The sequence below is a fragment of the Podarcis vaucheri genome (assembly GCF_965113315.1).
Source record: "Podarcis vaucheri genome assembly, chromosome: 5".
NCBI lineage: Eukaryota > Metazoa > Chordata > Lepidosauria > Squamata > Lacertidae > Podarcis > Podarcis vaucheri.
In genome coordinates, this window is record NC_138763.1 from 103,888,704 (window position 1) to 103,912,591 (window position 23,888).

Here is a 23,888-nt window from a genome sequence, read left to right on the forward strand (position 1 = left end):
CTTTTACAGTGGTGCCTCGCAAGACGAAATTAATCCGTTCTGCGAGTTTCTTCGTCTTGCGGATTTCTTCATCTTGCGAAGCACGGATGCACCCTGGTACTGTATTATAATGGGATAGCGGGCAAAGCACAAAGCGGGTCGCTCCCCAGCAGGAGGAGTTTCCCCAGCCTGGAGGATCTGTTGCCGGGAAGAGGCAAAGACACCCCCTCCCACCTCCCCATGAAAACAGCCCCCCTTCCTCTGTCGCCAAGCCTTGCCGCGTCTTCGCTCCGCCAAACCGCGTCCCACATCAAAGCCCCAGCCCGCTCCTCTCCCTCTCTCTCCACGAGGTGCCAAAGGACGTTTGAGCTCAGGAACTGAGGGCGGACGCACGAAGCGCCCGGCGCGGACTCTCCCTTGCTCCCCCCGTTACCTTGCGCCACGCCGCCGGGCTCCCCACAGTCTCGGCAGCTACTCCCGGCTTCTTCCCACCCCCGCAAAGGCGCCTTCGCGGCAGCCCAAGCGCACTGGATGCCTCCTCCTTTGTCCCGCCTCCTCCTGCCTTCGCGCAGTTAGGGCAAAATGGAGCAGCCACGTGGGGAGGGGGAGAGAAAGGCAGAGGCGGCGGCGTCGCAGAGACCCAGCCAGATCTGCTGGATCCCAGCCCACCTGGCTCCTCTGTGCCCTCTCCAGAAGAGGATCCCTCTGGAAAAGGTAGGTCGCTCCCTCGCTCGCTCCCTGGCAGCCCAGTTCCTGCTTCAAAAGGAAACAAACTCGCAAGACGTTTCATCTTGCGAAGCAAGCCCATAGGGAAATTCGTCTTACGAAGCACCTCAAAAACCGCAAAACCCTTTCGTCTTGCGAGTTTTTCGTCTTCCGAGGCATTCGTCTTGCGGGGCACCACTGTATGTGATGTCCATTAAAGCTTTAACAGTGTTTCTCCAAGAGCAGTCCTCCGTGCTTTGTGGTGAGTTACATTTTGAAACTCAAAGGTGTTTCAGAAGCAGATTGGGATTTGACATGGTGGGGGCAGAGATGTCTGCCATTAAAATAAGTCATATGCTACTGGTCATACCCTATCCCTTAAATCAGGAATAGCCAATATTGTATTCTCCAGATGTTGTGGACTACATCTCCCATAAGCCCCAGCCAGCGGTAATGTGAATTGTGGTCCACAATCCACCTGGCCTGTTGGGCGAGGCCCACGCTCACCCAGCCCTACTGAGGCTCCTCATGAGGCCAGAAGAACATCGCCCGGCTATTGTTTTATTATTTATTGATTTAATATGCTGTACACCGCTTTGAGGTTTTTATTAAAAATATAAAGCGGTATAGAAATTTTAAAAATAATAAAACAAAATATCTGAAGGGCACCCTAGTCACTAGCCCTGCATCTAAAGTACAGTAAGCCCGCAATTTATGCTGGGGTTATGTTCTGGGGATTGTGCTTAAAGCCAAAATTGTGTATAGTCAAAGTACATTGGGCTCCCACACTGGCGGGTAGGATTGCCAAAGTCTTTTCCCCCAGGTGTCTGCCCCCCTTTTATTTATTTTTGCCAAGTGCGTAAAACTGAATGCGCACAAGCTGAAAGGTAAATAAATTGTAGGCTTACTGTAGTTTCTTTAGCCCCTGTCCCTACCTCGATGGTTTTCCATAAAGGGTGCATTTTTTAAAGGCTCTCTTCCTACTTAAGGCTGCAATCCTATGCACAATTTCTGGGAATAAATTCCGCAGACGTCACTGGGACTTGTGTAAGATTGCTGTGTTGTTTTATTTATTTAACTGAAATGAAATCCCATTGGCATGTCAAAGCCATAATGATATTGGGAAATATATTTCATGGTGTGAAACCAGGCCCTCCCTCTTCCATGGTTCATGCCAAACTGCTTACTTCCAGTCAGCTATGCAGGATCAATACACAACATTAAAAAACCTTAGTCATGCAGAGCCAATTCATAATATCTTGTGTATTCTGGCGCTTGAGTTTGAATTTGAAACATTGAATTTCTAAAACAGCTCTGCTCTGGGCAAACTTCATGTTAACCTTCATGTTATAGTGAGCCATAGATACAACAAAGTTGGTGCATCTGACAGAATGTTGCTTCCATGCAGCACTGAAACAAGGAATAGGAGTCAGAGTAGTGTGTTGTTTGGACTTGTGGATAATTTTCTAATTCAGTGCCCTTTCTTCACTACCGAAGCAATAATACTGGGGGGGGGGGGCACACCACATAGAGGCCAAGGTGTTCCAATACTGTAATAAGTAGCTTATTAAGGTTATGTTTAATCCAGATGCTCAGCACTAATGCAAGTTGTTACACGTAGTTTTTGTATTCTATAGACAAAAATCGATCATAAAGGCTTTCCCTCTCCTGGAACCCTGAGAACTCTTTTTGGGGTGGGGGCAATGAATTTCATTCAGATATCTCAGAACTTTCACCATTCTACAGTTGCCAGGATTCTTTGGAGAAAGTCATAACCTTTAAAATGGTATCAAACATGTCTGCAGTGTAGATATGTCCCTAGAGCTCTTTATATCAGATGCATACACAACTTCTCACAACAGTGCTTCCTTTGAGGATCATTTTAATGGACGCACATGAAAGGCTGCAGATATTACAAAAACTATGCTAGGGTTTGTTTGTTTTTAATTCATTGTATTTCTAGGTGTGTGCATTTGACGTTTTTAAATACTACTGTTTTATAGCCTAGGGACACGGGTGGCACTGTGGGTTAAACCACAGAGCCTAGGACTTGCCGATCAGAAGGTTGGTGGTTCGAATCCCTGTGACGAGTGAGCTCCCGTTGCTCAGTCCCTGCTCCTGCCAACCTAGCAGTTCGAAAGCACGTCAAAGTGCAAGTAGATAAATAGGTACCGCTCCGGCGGGAAGGTAAACAGTGTTTCAGTGCGCTGCTCTGGTTCACCAGAAGCGGCTTAGTCATGCTGGCCACATGACCCGGAAGCTGTACGCCGGCTCCTAGGCCAATAAAGCGAGATGAGTGCCGCAACCCCAGAGTCGGCCACGACTGGACCTAATGGTCAGGGGTCCCTTTACCTTTTATTTTATAGGCTACACACTGCAACTAGTCACATGTGTCTGCTAAAACTGTAATTTGTGAGGTCCTCTGTATTCTTTAGGATTGCTTCATTTGTATTTTGTGCAAATACTTTATTAGAACACCTGTTTCAAAGATAACATTTTATAAGATCATAGCAAAATCAGTCACCTTGATTTTGGAAGAAGAAGAAGAAAAATCCTAGATCTGCTTTAGTTGGTTATTTTTGTGGCAACTCCATCTTTCCATTAAATATCTTCCCACTAAAATACATGGATGGCATTTGCAAATTCTGTGATTTTGTAAAAAGTATTGGGTTTGTATTGCAAGATCCAAATAGTTCCACCCTTTACATTCTTAATTACTTTACCGAATGACAATCCCTTATTTTTAAAATTTGACCTGGTTTCTGTATAGCCTGAAACAGTAGTCTGCCTCAGGTTTCTGTTCCTGGCTACTATATGCTGGTTTTTCTCCAGATTGTTTAAATCTTTTGTATTTCATAAACCATGGCTTATTAAGACTGAAACCAGTATGAGAGCCCTTTGGCTCTCCTCATATTGTGCACCAGCTGTGGCATGAAGAGCCTTGCTTATATTAAGGCCGGGCTCACTCTTGTGTCCAAACTGGAGAACTCTGGCTTAATGTCAACAAACTAGGATCATACCTGGTTTTTTTACCATGTTGTTTTTAAAAGTTTGCAAGCTCACCAGTCACCAGCATTTTGCTTTCTCTCTGTGGCCTTCCCTTCCGTGGCCTTCCATGTAATTTAGAATAATTTAGAATGCTATGGGATGCAGTTGTAGGATGATGTGAAGATCTCTAGTATTTTGTGAATACCTATGCACCTATGAATTACAAGTGCTGAAATAACTTTTGAGAGCCTACAGAACTTCAGTAATATGTTAGTCAGTGGATTTTAGGAGACGCACTGTCAGAAAGTGCACTAGAAGACTGCTTGCACTATCATTCAGAGTACTCAGGATTGGGACCATAACTCAAGGTGCAATGTTGAAGAAAAAATTGTTTTCCAAAAATGAAATTGGCTACCTCAACAAATTATGAAAAAGAAGGCAGCAAGCTGACTAGCTCAATAAATTTATAATATATGACTCAGGGTTGCAAGTCCAAGGTAACTGGAAACAGTTCTAATATCTACTCTCATCATGCAAATTGTGTAGCTTGTGGGGGAAGTCACACTACTTTATTTTTTGCACACTCATATCCATGTTGCATTATTTCTGTGTATTTAACCTGTGGCACTTTCATTAACTGTTAGCTACAAATTATTACTTAATTATAATGTGAGGGGGAACTTAAATGCATGGACATTTGAGGTGAGTCTGCTCCCCTCGCTTTCTCCAGCACTTTGGGGTATACTTTTTCCTATTCCCCAAGTGAGCCCATGAAGCTTGACATTTTTCACACTACATAGGAGTGGCAAATGCAGTTTTCCTGTAAAGTCCCGTGTTGCCCAACACGCTTTTCAGTCCTGCAAAGATCTCTCAGCACCAGATGCCAAGTTAGTGATTTTTCTCTGTGGCCTCTGCGCTGGAGATACCACTTCCCTTCTCTTCCCCTGTGCTAACCAAAACCAGAGAGCTCTATGTAACAAAAATGCTTCTTAAAACAGATCAGTACAGTTGACTTCCACCAAAAGAAGTGGAGGGTAGCTTGGGCAGCAATGGCACCACATGGACAACGGCTTTTAACACAGACACAAGCTCACTTTCAATGAGACCACAGGAAGTAGGCGTAGATTGAGTTGTGGCCCTGTGACTAGATTTCTTTTTAGGCCCATATTTGTAGCTGCTGCTTATCAGTGCCTTGTAGAATTTCTTCACTTTGCCATCTAGCACCACCTCAGCATGTTATACTGGGGCATGGTGCAGTTGTGCTGTCCTCCTCAAACTGAGTCTCAATTGATGTTGTTGACTTTGACTTCAATGGGATAATAAGAGTAACTGAGAAGTGAGCCCATACTGATCCTATTGTTCTGTCTTTTCTATATGTGTAACTCTCCTCTGGGTTTCATTTCATGATGTTTCACTGTGACCTGGAAATAATTATATATGTTGAATTTGCTATGCTTCTCCGTTGTGAAATATATTTGATGTTGTGCTGCTATTATTTAATCAAACGTGATAGTTTTGATCCATTTCATATAAATAATGCCATGAACAAACCTATAGAAAATTGGTGGTGTAACAATTTTTAAAGCATTGGGTTAAATTTAATTTTTCACAGTTATAAATATGCAAATATTTCCAATAATATGGACACTTTCACAGATGAAAAATTGGGAGCTGTATATTATAGCAGTAATGCGCTTGTTTAGAGTTATGTTGCAGTTACAGTTGCCATTCATGTACACGGTTAGTTCTTCAGTGAGTAAAGGAGACTCTAATATAACTGTTTACAATAGTTATAAACCTGAATTTTACAGTTTTTAGGATTTTTATCTGTGGTCTAGTAGGCATAATTAGACCCACCAGCTTATTTCTGTTGCTACAAACTTTAGTATGTTCTGCACTGAATTTGCACTGCATTTGTAATTAAAACTTTTAAAAATATATATAGGGAACAATTAATAAGCCAACATTGCTATGCAACCCACTTAATGTGCCAGCACCATTGAGATGGATGGGAGAGTTGCACAGCACCATTCCTTGGTAGGTTGTGCTATTTAATGGTGACTTTTGATTGCACAAGGAAAGAGACAAGCCATAGAGACAGAGCCTGATGCTTCCAATTATGTCTACTTTGGAGCTAATGGAAACAAACCTCATATAAAAACATGCTGGTAACTTAAATAGTTGTGATTTTAGTTTTATTTAGAAGCATTCTGATTTGTTGCCTTGAGCAATATAGGTGATGCCTGCTCTACTTGCAATGGCATTTACTGATTGATATTTACAATTTACACCTCCTTGTGTAGAACAATTTTAAAATGCGGGCTTGAACCAGAGTACCTAACTGACAACATAGTCTATAACTTTATTTTTCTGCACTGTTTATTTTTTTCTAGGCAGCAATAAAACAACCTGTGAAAATCTCTATCAGATGTATTATAACTGTATTGCAAGCTCACTTTCTGAGACTCTGCTTCTGAATCTGTTATGCTCCTGGGTCAGCAGCTTTTCTAAAGATGTTTGTTAAATCATAATTGGGAGGAGGGGAGCAAAGCAAGAGTTAGATGAAGAAAATGACCAAGGATCACACCTCATGTCTGCATTTGGAACAGTTTTCACAAATGGAGACTTATTAAAGGAAAGATCTTAGGATTTCACCCAAGGATTAATGGACACTTACTCAATGAATGCAAGGTAGACTCATTACAGATACGGTGAAGGAAGTAATCCCTGAGCGCCCTTTCTCATTCAATGACTTGTGTTGCTTTTTAAAAGCTTTACTAGCTAATGCCTAGGAAATGTACAATTAATGAAAATTCTGTCAACATGTTGATTTCCAAGGCAATGAAAGAAAACAGTTAGGGTTACACTGACATGATGGGCAAAGAGGAACAGTCATTTATCTAATTGATTCTTTCCAAAACGAGATCCCACTGACAAGTTGGCAAATGAGATGAAGGGAATCCAGGCCGCTCCCCCCCCCCCCCAGTTTAGATTGCCACTTGAACAATCTGATGTTTTCCGTTTTTTCAATGTGCCTAATGCAACTATATCAATTATCAAATGAGAATTCAGTTGAAGCTGGGGTTTTTTGCCTTATTTTGAAGGTGGGTTACTTAATGAAATACTGGGGATGAGAACTTAACTCCAGACATCTCTCTCTTGTCCTGGTGGCCTTTAGACTTCCCAGCTCTGCCTTGCAGTTCAGTAGCTTTTAAGGAATTTTAGTAATATTTGTTCAAAATGGAGGGAAGAGAAACAACTCGGGTTTATGCTTCATGACATACGCTTTGTGAGAAATGCAGCCCCTCCCACACCAGTAAAATCACCGGAGGGGGGGGGCATGGCCTGGTTGGGTTCATCTGACTTCTCTATATAGGGACCATCACCATGGTCTGATTTCCACGATTGGGATACTTTTAGAGCTGCCACTATTGTGAGAATATGTGCATCCATGTGCACAGTATCAAAGTACAGTGGTACCTCGGGATACGAACGGGATCCATTCCGGAACCCTGGTCGCATCCTGAAGTGAACGCACCCTGTGTCTGCGCGGGTTGCGTTTTGCCGCTTCCACGCATGCGCTCGACATCATTTTGACCGTCTACACATTACGCAGAAGTAATGCGCTCTGTCACTTCCGGGTCGCCGCAGAGTGCAACCCAAAAATACTTAACTTGAAGCACATTTATCCCGAGGTATGACTGTATTGAGTTCTGCACTTCAAATACTCTATAGATTCTCTCTCTCTCTCTCTGTCTCTCATCCTAGGGACTTGAGGTGGAGAAGGGAAAAGACTTGTTATGTTCACTATGAAAGTGATAGTTGGGTAATACCCTTCAATGTGTTCCCTCATCCCACCTCAAGGGTTAACTTACTGCAAGACTTACTATGTTTCACCTGCTTTTAAGCGTGAGGCAGGGAGCTGAGAAATGCCTAGGCCTTCCACCAAAACGGCAAAACAGCTTTTAGGAAGAGGAAATGTGTATTATACTTGCTTTATAAATAAAAACACTTGAGAAATAGTAGTGGAGGAGAGCATTCCAGCTTTAATTGACCTTGCATTGAACAACAAAGCAATGCTTCACAACATTTTTCATAATGTAATAGTTGTAACTAGGGAGACTTCATCATCTAGCACATCTGGATTTTGTGTTGGGTTTTAAATTCAGGTCCTGGTTATTGACCAGCTCAGTCTTTCAGTTCATATGATAACAACATTCTGGTTGAATAAGCTAAATGCAACTTCAAGCTTCATAAAAGTTACCAGGATTAAGGCATGGGAAATCCTAGACATGCAGATAACTTCTTGCTTTCATTTATTACCAGTGATCAGTTACAGGGTTAAAGCTGTGAAGCAGGGCAGCAGAGCAACTTGATTTTTAAAATGTTTTCCTTAATTCTACTATCCTGTCATGTGCCTTTTGGAGTGATCTGCAGGTTCAGAGACTTAAGAAATTTTGAATAGCAGTATTTAAGTACAGAATCATAGGTCATACTACATTCTTTGATACAAATGTACAAAAATGAAATAACTTCACACGTATTTTGGATTATTTGTTTTAAACTTAACCTTGGGTTATATTGTGATGTACAATAGCCTGTGGAAATGCATCATGTTGTTCGCAAAAACTGTTGAAGAGGTTTATGAGATTGGTTTAAGTCATTCTCTGCATTTACAGTTAGAGGAAGTGCAAATGAAACAAGCTCCTTTAAAAAAGAAAAAAGGGGAATTTGCACATTCCCCCACTGGTGGGAATGGATCGTGTGCCTGGCTGCCTGCAGGGGGCTGGACGAACAGTCTATATTCTTGTATGTAGCTTCTCTACGTGATGGAGGATTATTATGTGCCTTCTTTAGAGTAACACTAACAATGCAATCCTAGCATGTTCACTCAGAAATAAGGTTTTGCTGAGTTGAAAGGGGCTTACAGGATTGGAATCTTAACTCAGGTCAAATTCAGTAATAGCATTTAGATGTGGGTATGAAATCTCTTTAGTAAAATATGAGTTTTATAGAGGAGTAACATTGAATTCTTCCCTTTTCTGCTTGCAGAAAAACTCATGCAGAATATTTAAATCTGGTCTATCCATTTTAGAATAAAAATGCCTATTAATTGACAATGTATTTTTCTAATTTTTGACATTTTGATTTTCCTGTTCAGACAACAAAGGATTGAATAAGAAAAAATGTATTTAATGAGTCTGCTGGAATATTGTCCAAATCTGTGTGTACTTTAAACTCTGTAAGGACTGATGAATGTATGTAAAAACACTTCACAGTGTGATTTTTGCCTTAATGGTTTAAAATAGTCTTTCATAAAATAAAATATTCATTTAAAATGTATCTTGGTTTTTATTGTTATTACTTTAGATACTGAAAGCATTTTTACCCCACCCTTTTGCCACACACAGTACAACCACAACCCTTAAGCTTATTCTGAAACGCATGACGCACAAGAAAAATGTAGAAAACAAACAAACAAACTCTGGGCACTATCACCCCCAGAGCAACACCTCTCACATTTAACAACAGCTTTTGTTAGCCTCTAAGACAGGGGTGCCCAAACTTTTTTCAAAGAGGGCCAGATTTGATGATGTGAACATGCTTGAGGGCCAAACCAAAGATAACCTTTTTTTAGGATTGAAGTTGTTGGAAGTTTTTTACCCCAGGAGTTTTTTTACCCACAAGGGTCAGATTAGGTCCCAAAACATGCCTGCTCTAAGAAAAAGCATTGCATCTTGCACTTAATTGACTGATTATATTCCTGTGCTGCTTTTTGTTGAAATGAATTCTAAAGCGGCTTGCAAACAATAAATAACAGTAATATGATAAAACACCAATAGAACATCACAAAAACAGCATAAATAACATAGAATAACTAACAAATCATCAGTGAAACAATTGCAATCCAAAAAAAAAACACTGTTAACAAAGCAACAACTGAAAACACCACCACAATTAAAGCAAAAGTCATATATGATTTTCCTTGGTAGTGAGAGAAGTTGGGTGTGGTTGGTTGTCTTGGCTGTATAATCAAATAGAAAGAACTCCAGTGACACGGGTGTAAAACCACACATGCCCACTATTAAGTATTACCACCCCACCTCCCTCTCCCCCTTCTCCTTCCCCAACAGTATTCGAAACAACACATTCTCACATCAAAAGTAAAGAAGATTCTACAATTTGGAAAAAAGAGAATGCATGTTCTTTTGTAAAACTAGAAAATCTTTATTTGTCCTATTTGATTAACAAATCAATACTGCATTTATGAGCTATAAAACAGTATTCATAACAACAGGAGTCAAGAAACAAACTAAGCAGGGTTAAGTTCAGGCACACTCCACACCCCCATGACTCATAATCTTTCAGTGCATTAAAATACCCTTGCAAATAATGCCTGTGGCAGCAACTCCCTTCTGAAGGTTCCTCAGGCTGCAGGTGGGGCAGCCCAGGTGAAACCATGGCAAAGAGACTCTCCAGAGGAAGAACTGTGAGGGGAGAAACAGCTCCCCCATGAAGACCCCTAGGGCTGGAGGGTGGGGCAAAACAGGTGAAAAAAGGCAGGTTGCAGAATTTTTTTAATATAGCAAAGCACTACAGTGCTACACGAAAGAGCAACTTTTAAAATTAAAGGTGATAAAATGCTGCCTGACACAAAGGCTATATTGATGTGTGACGAGCTGTGAAAGGGTCACCTGCTCACATCCAAAGCACACCTCTTAACGCTTGAAGGGCATCTATAACTTTAGGGATTGTGCTCCTCTTCTACATTTCTCAAAGACAGACGCAGCCTTGGGAAACAGGATAGGCGATGCTAAGTGAACAAGGCTGATCTCCCTTAAAGGCCTTGTTTGGAAGCATCCTTCGATGCATGCAGTAGATGCGCGATCACTATTATTTCCTCTATTTCTGATGTTAAAGAGATGATCACTGGTCTCTGAAGTCAAAATGTCACCAGCTGCACACCAGAGGGACCAGCACGGTTGCAAAAGTACGAAACATTTAGGAACAAAAGCCATCACACTGAGGACTTGAAGTGTTTGGTGTGCATGCAATATTGGCTGAATGTTGGAGGAGTGGAAAGCAGGTGGAGGAACAGAGAGAAGTATCCAGAAAAGAAGCACTTCATACTATGACGTTTTGTAAGTTCCACTTTATTTGCTTGTAGTACAAAGATTAAATCTATAGCAGAAATCACTTAAATTGCACCTTCTACTCTAAAATGCATATTTCTATCATATGCTACTGCTTATAAAGTTCAAGGCTTACACAGCACTTGTCACATAGGCTGCTGAACTTTTGTGTGACTAGAATTTGTGGCTCCATTATATAGAAGACATGCTATGTGTTCAGCAAATTTTGCACTAAGATGACAGGCCACAATCTTGAAAATTTCCTGCAGAATCCCCACTGATGTGAACAGGAGATACCAAAGAGAAATTATTTTCTCTAAAATTCAATAGTTTTGCATTTTATTTTATTTTTTAAAAGTTTCTTTACAATTAGATGTATTATTGGGATTTTGTATTTGATCTTTCTTGGTAGCCTAATTTAGGATGTTTGATCCCTTTGCTCATTATTCCCCCAATTCATTTGAGACTTCTGAAGATGGTAGTAAAACATGTTCTTGTTAAAGAAAGCTTGTAATGTGTGACTTGTTTGACACGAAGCAAGTTATTCAGTCTTGGGATTGGGACATATTCTGAAAGTCAACATTTGCCAAGTCAACCCCTGCAAGTTACACTTTGCTAAAATAACATACAGGGTTGTTGTTAGCCAATCATAAATATAGCGTGCATTTTTTAAAAACAATCCTACAATAGCATGACTTATTTGCTACCCTCTGGTGGTGACATTTAACACAGTAGCAAAATTATATGCACATCACTTAGAGATATGTCCCTCTGTTTTCAAGAGGGCTCACCTCCCAGTGTTTTGTTTTGTTTTTTAGGATTGCACCTTTAGGATGCCTCCAGGTAGGTGTGTGTTGTGGGATCTGTGCTCTCGAACACAAGGTTTTTTGCTGCATCCATATGACATCATGGTAATCAAAATGCCAGCCCATATTTTCCCCATTTAATTTAGTGTTCTCTTTTCTGGCGTAAGTGTAAAAATACCACCACCACCTGTTGTCAATGACCCATTTGCAATTTCTCAGCAAAACCTTTATGGTATGAAACCCCTATGTGGTGCTCTACTACATCACTTAAATTCATTGCACCTATGCAATATTTATCTATGAAACGCCCTTAAAATGTAGCTTAATATCCAATAGCCAAGATGTTCAAGATAGACAGAGAGGAAGGTCATTCAAGCTATTGTCTGTTGATGTGTTTGGATAGGCTGTGTGTGCTAAAAGAGATAAGACTGGTCATGCAATCGTTATTAAAATACAGCTCCAACACAAGCAGACTTCTGCAGTCCACATAATTTGCATGGCTTTGCTTCCCCCTAACGTTATTATTCATTTTATCCTTTTTTGCATAATTCTGGTTTTGCCAGTTGTGGAGAAGAGCAAAGGCTCTGAAGATCTGCCTCTCCCAAATCACTGGGACTCTTCCTTTGCTTCACTTCCCAGCTTTCAGAAACAATGTCTACAATTGCAGGTCTGTATTTGCAACTGAAAGAGGGTGAAGTCTTCCTTTTAACATAGCAAGCAAAATGAAGAATGGTGTACCCTGTATCCTGTTCTGTACTTTATGGGAGTTCCTGTACTTTATGGGAGTTCCTTGCAGCTTCTACGGAGCCTTAGGAATGGGCTTGGTCCTTTAAGTGTAGTTATTTCAATGCAGGCTTCCATAGTCATCGGCTGATAGATATGGACTGCTGAATTGTTGCTCTACCTGAACTACACTGAATGAGGCAGGATCTTGGTAGTTTTATTTCTTATGTTTTTAACCAGCCCTTCTCCAGCATACCTACTGGCTACTGGCTATGACAATGACTGACATAAAGGGGTAGCAAATGAGTTGCCTTGCGTGTTCAATTTAACCAACACAATTTTCATTGTTGAGCTGGAGGATTTAACTATTGGTAACACCCCCTGGCATAATTATAAGATTTTAGCAGCAGGAAAAATTCTGAGGTACAGTTAAAATGTGGTGATAGCACAGAGAAGTTGGAGTCATGCTGAAAGTCATGACGACCCTTCATTGCCCCCAGGTGGTAAGTTTTTAATAAAATATGCAGAGAGGTGATAGAACAGTCATAAATGCTCGTTAGTTATATGTATGGTAATCACAGTTCATTATTCTTCTAATCTGGTGATAAAACTTTCCTGTTTAATCAATCAACAAGTCTAAACAGGAAAACAGCTCAGGCTTGTTTTTTTACTTGCAGTGCAAACGTGTCCAGTGCATGCCTACTGCTTAGTCAGAAGCAGGCTGCGCTTTCTTCCCTGGGGCTTTCTGCCATGGCTGGGCTGCCTGGGGCTGATGGATGCTCTAGTCCACAACACCTGGTCGGCACCCGGCGGACACACTGCATTGCAGCCTCTGTGCGAAAATTAAATCCTCCATCTGAACTATCTTATAAAAACGGTTCTAGAAGAGATTCATCAGACACAGCTTTATATTTATTTGTTACAAAAAAACACACTTGGGCCAAAAGCAACCTAGTTTTTCTTCAAAGTCCTGGAATCTCCCTTTTTTGAAGATTGGTGTTGAGAATGAGTTTTCTTTTCCAAATCTTGCCTTATTTCCACTGGAAACTCATTTAAGTGTAATTTAAGACAGGGAAGGCAGAATCTTTTTGCGTAGAAAAGGCTACAGTCCTGAAAAAGAACAGAGAAATTCCTAAACTCACCAAACATAACACATTACAGCTACTCTTATGTATGGCCCCAATCCAGCCAAAAGGTTAGTCCAAGTGCTTTTGATGAGGCATAGTTGTGACCAACTCATTTCTTAGCTTTGAAACTCAAAGGACTCGACTGCTCCTCCAGCTCTAGAAGCCTCCCCCCTTGTGCTCAGCAATGAAGATACATACAGATCCAGCCACTTCTTAAGATTTAACAGCCAGTCTTGCCATCTGGGGTGGCTTGCGCTCCACCTGCTTGTATGAACTCTTTTACACGTTCCTCACAAGCAGCCTCTGATTGTTTACTACATTTTACTACACCCATTTTCAGCAAGTGCAATACACTGCTAGGCCCACACCCAATGGAGCAGTAGCTCAGTTGCAGCTGGATTGAGGGTGACTAATTAATGAAGCAAAATATAAGATGAAAGGTTTCTTTAATCCAGCAGGTGAATTAAGATGTCCACAATCCTCCTCCACGTAAGGAAATCGTGGTCAGAAGACGTGGTGATGGTCACTGGCAAAGCAGTCCAACCCTGTTCATGTCTACTCAGAAGTCCCACTATGTCCAGTAGAGCTTTCTCCCAGGTAAATGTGCACAGGATTGCTTTTTAATTTTTTTAAAAAATCTGCAAATCCATAGTCTCTCATTGGCTAAATGGAAGCTCCAAGGTCAGAGGCCATGAAAAGCTGAATACCAAAAGCTGTGGGCAAACAACACAGCAACACTCTTCTTGCTTTCAAGCCCTGCTCACCATCTTCACTGCAGCCTTTATGGAAGCTTACCTCATGCTCTCTAGCCATGTGGAACTACCACTCCCATCACCCCTGACTCTTGACCAGGTTGAATGGGGTGGGTGGGAGCTGGAGTTCAACATATGCAGGGAATCAGAGTGCAGAAGGTTGACCTATGGCCAACATTAATGGACCCTTGGCCTGACTGCATAGGGCTCCCTGGTCAATTACAACTTGTGCAAGGTCTGTATAACGAGCCTAAATAAATATATTTTGCTATAGGCCAATGAAGGGTGTAAGATCTGTTCCAGGAGGAGGCCAAAACTGATTCCTATCAGACTTGCTTTGAACAAATCTGGAATCCTTAGCTCAATATCATTTTAGAGAACTGGAAGCGGGGAAAGAAATGGGTTATGAATTATGTTTTTCGGAGAATCTTACAGTTGGAAGGGAAACATTTAGCATGTAGCAGATGTGATGAAACAGTTCCTCAAGTTGCACAACTTGGGAAAATCCGTTTTTCCTGCAACGCCTCATAATGGTTCCTTATATCCACAACTCCTTCAAGTAAGGGCTGCTTGTCATGACGCAAGGTGTAGCATTGTGGCTATAGGAGATAACATCCAGAGAAGCTTGCAACACCAAAGCAACCCACAGATCTTCATCACAAAAGAAGCCAAACAAAGCTCAAAAGCTAAGAAACAGTCTCCCAAAAGGACTGTGCCGTTTGCGATGTCCTGTGCAAACGAAAATAAATGGCAGAATTCTTGTTGCCCCCCAAAGCTCTAGAAACACAGCCTAGGGGAGAAGTGCTGGGGCCTCCTCAAGGGACACTCTCAATGCGTCAGCAAAATCCAATTTTTAGGATTCTTTGGAGGAAGTCACAAAAATGAAAATGGCATAAAACCAATATACATTTGTAGTATAAGTATTCCCTTCATGGTCAAATCATCCAGGCATTAGATATGGTATGTTGCTATGGTGAGCAATGTAAATAACAGGCTCACACTGGGCACTGTGACTGGTACCAACTGTCCTGAGATCACAAACACACCCACCCAGTAGTTAAGTTCCTGCGGTTCCATGGCATATTTATGAACATCCAAGCAGCTGAAGGGCAAGTATGAGATGGCCAATTGTTCACCTGCTGGTGAAAACTTTCTGTTGAGCCTGGCAGGAGATTCACAGAAGGCCCAGGAACAGAATGACCCTGAACTGTTGATAAGAAAATGACCAGAGAAAAGGAGCACTTAAGGTGTTGATCCTTCAGAGGGCCATTAAAAAAACTGAATTATGGAACTGTATTTTGAAGTAGTATATAAAAGGTAATGGCAAAGCAAGGGTGGAAAAAGGGTTATGTTCCACTTGGCTTGCTTTTCAGCCTCTAGGTCACAGCCTATGAAACTAACATCAGAGATATAAACGCAGCAGGCATCACGTGCTACTTACTGTGCCAACACACACATGCTTGCAACACAAACTGCACTGAGATCCAAGTATAAGGAATTTGTCCTTGTCAGAGGTGAATGGATCCTTCATGACATAGCATTCCTCCAGAAGGCTGGGAAAGAATCATTCCACATTTTAAAGAGATAGCACTGGCAAGGAGCAACTCACATTCCCATATCCAATCTTAAGGACCAGGTCAGTGGCTAATATTCAACAGGGACTGTATCTGTACTGAGTAAAGGGCTGCAGGGCTAATGGCACTGAGTCAGGGCAGAGCCAGAGGAGAGGCATGGTGCCCTTCTCACAGGCATTCCATTCACCACTGTGGGAAACAGCATACCAGACCTCCCTCAAAAGTGAAGCTTTAGCTGAATCCTTCCCTAAGCTCCCCTCTTCGGCTGACTTTCTCAAGACAGAGGCAAAGGCTCTAGAGCGCCACACCCCCTCCCAGCAAGAACCACAACAGTGGGGATGTCGGGAGTTGCTTTCTTTCCGGCCTTCAGCAACCAACTCCCGTGCATGAGCCAAGACACAGGCAAATAGGAGTGAGCAACTGAGGTGCAAGACAAGAGAAGGGATCTGCCAGAGACGGCAACCGTTTTGTGCCCTCTCTGGAATTAACCTGCTGTTTCCAAAGGACAATTCTCACACTCCAAAAGGGCACAGAACAACCCGGCCCCAACCCTGCCTGCCTTTGGCAGACACCAGATGCTGAATGCTCCAGGGACCAAAATAGATTTTCTCATCATGAAACTAGGGGACTCTTGAATGCAGCTGAAAAACAGTGAAGGGTCACTGTGAGGCAAAGGAACAGTTTTGTTTATCACTGACAGGTAAATTGAAAATGACCCCTTCTCCCCACTCCCTGCAAAAAGGAAGGGAGAGAAACATGGTGCCCATTAAATATCAAGCTCTCCATAAAACTGTGTCCCGTGTCAGATGGCAGCAGTTTCCGCTCTCTTATTAGCAAGCCATTCTTGAATCCATAATGCAGGATCCTGCACCCTGCTGCCCTCCAGATGTTTTGACGACAACTCCCTTCAGCCCAGGCCAGGAGGGCCACTGCTGGAAGTTGTGGCCGAAAACATCTGGAGGGCATCACTTTGCAGTAAGGCCAGAGCTATAGGTCACACTCTGGAACTTTCATTCTCAGTTCTCAGGAAACAGTGAGCAGACCTCAGGATTTCTAGAAGGGAATTCTTGAGACCCTCACCAAGTATAATTTCTGGATCTCTTGAGAAGTGAACTTATAAGAACCAGTTGTTCTTGGATGCCTGTTTGCCACATTCCTACTTTATGTGGCAAGAGGCCCGATATCAGTTCATCTTGAAGGTGCCACAAGCCTCTTTGTACTTTTTTGAAAGCAAGACTCCTCAAATATTTCGGTCCTAGCTACACATTTGGCAAAAAACACATGACTGGGACTCCCTTTCTCTGTGCAGGTGCAGACCTAGTTTTCAGAAGACACAGGTGTGGGGAGGTGCTTACACACAGAAACTGTTACTTTTCCCAATTTCATAGGAAAGTCTGCTTGGGGTGTAGCAAGGAGAAAGCAGCAGACAAAGGAAGGGAAGGGAAGCTGGGGACCACCCATCACAGCTGCTCTGCAAATCACTGCAAAAAGAGACCAGGTGGCTGAAATCCCCATCTCTGGGCTAGCCACTGGCCCTCGGCTACATGGCATTGATCGTTCAAAGGAGCTGCTTGCCCTAGTGGAGATACTATCATTGGTGGACAGCACAGGGAGTAAGTGGTAAGAGATGTACTTACGTAACACAGGCAGCATTTGGAGGTTTCTGTCCGTAGTAGCTGTACGGGGCAGTTAATCCACACAACTCACACTCAAAAGTGCCACAGCACTGGGACTCCTTGCTGCCCTTCATCTCAGAATGCTGCCGACCAAATGCTCAAAGAGATGGATTTGTACGTGGAGCCACTCAGCTGGTCCAGGACTGTCCAGAGTGGTCCACATGTGCTGCACCTGAAACTGAAAGCTAGACTTGTCTTAGCAGCACCCCATGGGAGGGGGAGGGGGACCAATCACAGTCCTGGGTCTTAATTACCTCCAGTGTCAGAGGCAGAATGCAAACAGTGAGGCCTTGCATCTGGCTGGCCACCATACAGGGAACAGAAGGTGGGGTGAGGTGGGCTTTTCATTTAAATAGGGATCTTCTCATCTGCTCAAAACAGTCAGCTGTTTCATAACATCTGAAAGGAGCCAGTGTGGAATTAAGATGGGAGTTAATATTTGCTTACTCTGAAAATGTGTGGAACTCATGTCACCAAATATTCTGGGATTAGCAGATGGGGATAAGACAAACCTAGAACTTCTGAGTGTTCAAAGCAGACGCAACCTTTTACAAAGAGTGAGGAGGAAAGGCCTCTTCCCCCAACAGGTACAGAAGAGACAGCAGAGGAAAGGAGGCAGGGAGGAAGAGGAAGAAGAATGACGGACAGGCCTGGTTACACGAGCGCATGGGGATCAGGTTACAGGTTTTAGCTTATTCATTACTACAATCTTGTAGATGAGAGTATCTCCATATTGCAGTTTGTAGGCATGTGTAGGATATATGAGTGCTAAGGCTAAGGAGTTATAACAGCTTGCCAAAGATCACCTGTAAACTCATGCCAGATATGAGATTTGAAGTGGGGACTAAATAGAGTGGTACCTCGGTTTAAGAACAGCCCTGCTTATGAACTATTTGGTTTACGAACTCTGCAAAACCGGAAATTGTGTCCCGGTTTGCGAACTTTACCTCGGTCTAAGAACGGAATCTGAACGGCGGAAGGGCATCGGCGGCGGGAGGCCTCATTAGGGAAAGTGTGCCTCGGTTTAAGAACGGTTTTGATTTAAGAACGGACTTCCAGAACAGATGAAGTTTGTAAACCGAGGTACCACTGTGTTGACTATGCACCAAAACTCTCAGCACTTACAAACTTAGTGTACCTGGGAAATAGGTCAGAAATCTCCTTCTGGTGTTCTAATTTTGAATGTGTCGCAGGGATTGGTGTTGTTGTTGTTTAATTAAAAAGAAATGGAGGTGGAGCATTTAGTCGCAACAGGGCTGTGTTGTGCTACTGCCGTGACAGTCTAGGTGGCTCCACGTGAAATCCTTAAACGAGTTAACCAGGATTGGTGTAGAGTATAATGAACCACCTGCAACATCGGAACCACCTGCAACATCGGGGCCCAGTACGGGCCACATGTTCTCCTGCAATGATTTTGCAAAGTTTTTTGCAGATAAAATCGCTCAGATTCGGGAAGAAGTAGACTCCACCGTGGGAGCAGGGCCGGGGCGGGAGAGTGCTAGAGTTCTGTCTAGTCAAGTTGAGTGGGATCAATTCCAATCTGTTACCTCCGAGGATGTGGACAGGCTGCTTGGACGAGTGAAACCAACCACCTGTCTCCTGGATCCTTGCCCATCCTGGCTAATAAAAGCAAGCCGGGAAGGGCTGGGCGATGGGCTTCGTGGGGTGGTGAATGCTTCCCTCCGTGAGGGAGCCTTCCCAGACCCGCTGAAAGAGGCGGTTATTAAACCGCTTTTTAAAAAACCATCTTTAGATGCGGCCACGATGGCCAACTATCGCCCAGTCTCAAATCTTCCATTCCTGGGCAAGGTGATTGAGCGAGCGGTTGCCGAACAACTCCAGGCACGCCTGGAAGAAGTGGACCATTTGGATCCCTTCCAGTCGGGATTCAGGCCTCATCATGGGACTGAAACTGCCTTGGTCGCACTGGTTGATGATCTCCGGCGGGCTAGGGACAAAGGTGAGAGCTGTTTCCTAGTTCTGCTGGATCTCTCAGCGGCGTTTGATACCATCAACCATAGCATCCTTCTGGACCGTCTTGGGGGGCTGGGAGCTGGGGGCACTGTTATACAGTGATTCCGCTCCTTCCTCCTGGGCCGTGTTCAGAAAGTGGTGGTGGGGGATGAGTGTTCAGACTCCTGGGCTCTCACTTGTGGGGTGCCTCAGGGTTCTGTCCTCTCCCCCATGCTTTTCAACATCTACATGCAGCCGCTGGGAGAGATCATCAGGGGGTTTGGGCTGGGTGTCCATCAATATGCAGATGATACCCAGCTCTACCTCTCTTTTAAATCAGAACCAGTGAAGGCGGTGAAGGTCCTGTGTGAGTGTCTGGAGGCGGTTGGAGGATGGATGGCGGCTAACAGATTGAGGTTGAATCCTGACAAGACAGAAGTACTGTTTTTGGGGGACAGGAGGCGGACAGGTGTGGAGGATTCCCTGGTCCTGAATGGGGTAACTGTGCCCCTGAAGGACCAGGTGCGCAGCCTGGGAGTCATTTTGGACTTACAGCTGTCCATGGAGGCACAGGTCAATTCTGTGTCCAGGGCAGCTGTTTACCAGCTCCATCTGGTACGTAGGCTGAGACCCTATCTGCCTGCGGACTGTCTTGCCAGAGTGGTGCATGCTCTGGTTATCTCCCGCTTGGACTACTGCAATGCACTCTACGTGGGGCTACCTTTGAAGGTGATTCGGAAACTACAACTAATCCAGAATGCGGCAGCTAGACTGGTGACTGGGAGCGGCCGCCGAGACCATATAACACCGGTCTTGAAAGACCTGCATTGGCTCCCAATACGTTTCCGAGCACAATTCAAAGTGTTGGTGCTGACCTTTAAAGCCCTAAACGGCCTCGGTCCAGTATACCTGAAGGAGCGTCTCCACCCCCATCAGTCTGCCCGGACGCTGAGGTCCAGCGCCGAGAGCCTTCTGGCGGTTCCCTCATTGCGAGAAGCAAAGCTACAGGGAACCAGGCAGAGGGCCTTCTCGGTAGTGGCACGGCACCCGCCCTGTGGAACGCCCTTCCAGCAGATGTCAAAGCGATAAACAACTACCTGATATTCAGGAGACATCTTAAGGCAGCCCTGTTCAGGGAAGTTTTTAACGTGTAATATTGTATTGTATTTTTGGTTTTTATGGAAGCCGCCCAGAGTGGCTGGGGAGGCCCAGCCAGATGGGCGGGGTATAAATAATAAATTATTATTATTATTATTATCACTGAGAAGATAGCATGATGTTGAACCAGTAGGAGACTGTCATTATCATACAACTATTTGCACTAGAAGACATGCTATTTACCACCATGTGCCCAGTTTATATGCTCAACCAACTGAGGGTTGTTATTCCCACAGGGTGGGAGCACTGGGATACAATGCTTGAACATGCTGGGCCAATGTCCTTCGCCCTCAAAAGTGTTGTGGGGGGAGGGGAGGATAGTCACACAAATCAAGCCTAAAGGCATAGAGGCCGATGCATGTCGTGCCCACATAACACATGTGCACTGCTGGGAGGGAATCTTCAGGCATGTGAATGTGTGAGCTGGGCACCAGTAAGGATGGAGGTTCCTTCCAGAAGCTCTCTTACAAATCCAAATAGAACAGCAAAGTAAAGTGGGCAGGTATCGTGTTTTACTTGCTTCTTATCTTCTTATGCAACCCTTTAAGAGTGACTATTTTTATGTGGCTTTTAATTCTCCACAGCTGCTCTTTATCAGCTAATTGTTCTGCATATTAAGGAAGCACAAACAGATGTACTTTGCACAGTCAAGCCTGAACTGAATCTTGGGTTTATGTCAGGGAGGCCTTCCATACCCTTTATTTAATTTTACCAGATTAAATTCATACTGGCACTTGTGGCCTTCCTCCGCTGCAGGGAGTTCGCACACATGGTTATTTAAATGCCAAGGAGGACCAATTAGCATATTTAGAGCATTGGATAGCAGAATGTTCTCAGGATCAAGCTGCCCCCATCTACCCCTGAAGGTGTAAACTGCCTCCTCACCTCCATTCAGACAGGATTAAAGGGGTCTCCAAGATATTAGAAAGTAGGAAATGGGATGCAACAAAACCCTCAAATCATGTTGTTAGAGAGCAATAAAATAAGAAGTTAGAAGAGAACATACATTGTATTAGCTGCATATATGCCAACCATAGAATGCACATCAACGGCAAAACATGGAAGTCCCCTCCTCATTGACTAAGAGTTGATAAAATAGCTGACTTCCATGTTTTGCCGTTGATGTGCATTCTATGGTTGGCATATATGCAGCTAATACAATGTAAATATTTGGAGTTGGTGTGCTCATCATCATTTTTTCATTTATTGGTAATTATATTAAGTAACTCAATTTGCAAATGTAAAATGAAGGTATCAGATATTTATTTTTTAAAAGGGGTGTCGCAATACTAGCTGAGGGAGAAGCGACAGGGACAATCCCATATGCTCAGCTGGTTGTAACCCACCAGCATTTGTGGAGCTGACAGCAGGCACCTCCTTCTTTTCTGAATGTGTGCATGGGGGGGGGGGGTTACTGAAGTGTGCTCTGCATCAGAAACAGGGATGGAGAGGTGCAGGCAGGTGAGAAAGACCAAGAGCATGAATTTGTGACCTGTGAATGGGAGGGAGAGAGGAAGAGGCATGTGTGGTGATGAGACTGGTTCCAGCAGGACCTTGCAGACCTGTCTGGGTGTGAAGAGCAACAGCAAAGGACCCTCTTCTAATTTTGTTATGCCACAAACCCCAAATAGCAGCCAGTTTGTGGTACCCGCAGCATTTTCTCAAACTTCGCTATGTGCCTCTTGGTCCACAAAGTTTGGCAACCCCCGCAGTCAAGGCCAGGAGCTCATTCAAGAATCCCGTGGATGCCAGAGGATGCCCTGCGAAGGTGTGCGCACCGCTGCCCTCTAGAGGCCTGGAACAGAACTTCCCGCTGCACATCCCGCCCCCCCCCCCGCGAGAAAACTCACCAAGCCGGCCATTGCATTCTGGTTGCAATTTCCATTATTGACAAGGGCCTGTCTCTCTCCACATCTGTATTTCGTAGACCTGGCAGCAATAAACCTGCCAGCACATTGGCAAAGTGAAGCGGGGGCCGGTAGGGTTTCAAATTGGATGGGGGGGGCGCATGTTGAAACCACTAGATGACCCTCGAGGGGACCTGCTAGGATTGACTAAGACGCGGCGGGAAGGAAGAGACACTTGTGCATGTGCAGCCCCGAGGGCACGAGGGAGACGCGCCTCCGAGGGCCAGGAGTCTCCTCGCTCGCTCGCCAAGCCTCTTCCCCCCCTGGCGCTTCCCGGCAGCAAGGCGGGCCCCGATTCTGCCCTCGAGCAGTCCAGTCCCAAGTCTCACTTACGCTCGGAGCTCCCTGGCCGAAGGGGCCGCTTCCTAAGGTCCGCCGCCCAGCGAGGAGGCCGGAGGGCGCAGCTCTTTGGCGCACGTTTTGCTCGGAGACGGGCGCTGCTGCAAACCCAAGACCTTTACTTCCGAGGAAGTAGCGGGCAGGACCGGGCAGCTGCCAGCAGAAAGAGAAGGCCTGGCTTTAGCTAAGGCTCATTGCAACGCCCCTTCCCTACTTCGAGTCAGAGCCGCCTGCAAAAATGAATCCAGAGGCCTGCAGCGGCGTCGCGCGGCTCTCCTCTTTCGGAGGCTCCGCCTCTGCAGCCCCTTCCCGGGCCTCGGATCCGGCCCCGGCCCCTCCTTTTAAAGGAGCGGGAGAGAAAGGCTCCCGTCGGGGAGCAGAAACGTTGCAGTCGCCCCGCGGGGAGCCAGGTGCTTCTCAGGGCCGCCTGGACGTCTTCAGATTCTGCGATAGTTCCCACTTGCAGGACTTCATTTCCGAGCAAACCTATAAATAGAGGACCTGCGGAAGTGAAGTCTGCAAGCAATAAAAAATACTCATTGGAATTAAATCCCACTGAAATGGACAGGTCTAGGCTCCATGGAAACCATAGAGTTGTCCACCCCCCTGCAAGGCAAGAAGCTAAACTAAATCATGCAGGTGGTAAAAACCAGTGCAGTTCTAGTTCCTCCACAGGTATAAAATAAACCTGGCTACACCAGTTTTTGAGGGAGGCGGAATTCAATACATTTTCATCAAATTTCACATTATCATCATAATAAATTTATTATTTATACCCTGCCCATCTGGCTGGGTTTCCCCAGCCACTCTGGGCGGCTTCCAATGGAATATTAAAATACTGTGATACATCAAACATTAAAAGCTTCCCTATACAGGGCTGCCTTCAAATGTCTTCTAAAAGTCTGGTAGTTGTTTTTCTCTTTGACATGGGTAGGTTTTATTATTATTATTATTATTATTATTTTGCATTGAGTGATTTTCATTGACACTAAATGCAAAGAGATTTTCACCTTGTTCCTGATGTAGATCTTCACTCAGCCTCTAGTTCCCTGGCGGGGTGTGTGTGTG

General features: G+C 44.2%; 1 protein-coding gene across 2 annotated transcripts; it reads right to left on the reverse strand.

Annotated features, from left to right (window-relative positions):
• Positions 1-13,224: 13,224 nt before the first annotated feature.
• On the reverse strand, positions 13,225-22,873 carry CDPF1 (cysteine rich DPF motif domain containing 1). Of its 2 annotated transcripts, XM_082223360.1 has the most exons (4): positions 22,815-22,873; positions 17,425-17,641; positions 15,655-15,766; positions 13,225-13,444 (listed from the first exon to the last, which is right to left on the reverse strand). In XM_082223360.1, the coding sequence occupies exons 2-4, from the start codon at positions 17,535-17,537 to the stop codon at positions 13,286-13,288; spliced, it is 384 nt and encodes a 127-aa protein (XP_082079486.1). In that variant the 5' UTR covers positions 17,538-17,641; positions 22,815-22,873; the 3' UTR covers positions 13,225-13,285. The 2 variants fall into 2 exon arrangements, with proteins under 2 accessions (XP_082079486.1, XP_082079485.1); XM_082223359.1 differs by lacking the exon at positions 22,815-22,873 and having other exon boundaries at positions 17,425-18,800.
• Positions 22,874-23,888: the final 1,015 nt, after the last annotated feature.

Coding starts and splice junctions, on each gene's coding strand:
- CDPF1 (XM_082223360.1), bottom strand. CDS start 17,537: ATGAAGGGCAGCAAGGAGTCCCAGTGCTGTGGCACTTTTGAGTGTGAG. Junction 15,767..17,424: donor CCAAATGCTGCCTGTGTTAC/GTAAGTACATCT, acceptor ATTCTTTCCCAG/CCTTCTGGAGGAATGCTATG. Junction 13,445..15,654: donor AGCATGTGTGTGTTGGCACA/GTAAGTAGCACG, acceptor GTTCTTTTTCAG/GACTGTAGCCTTTTCTACGC.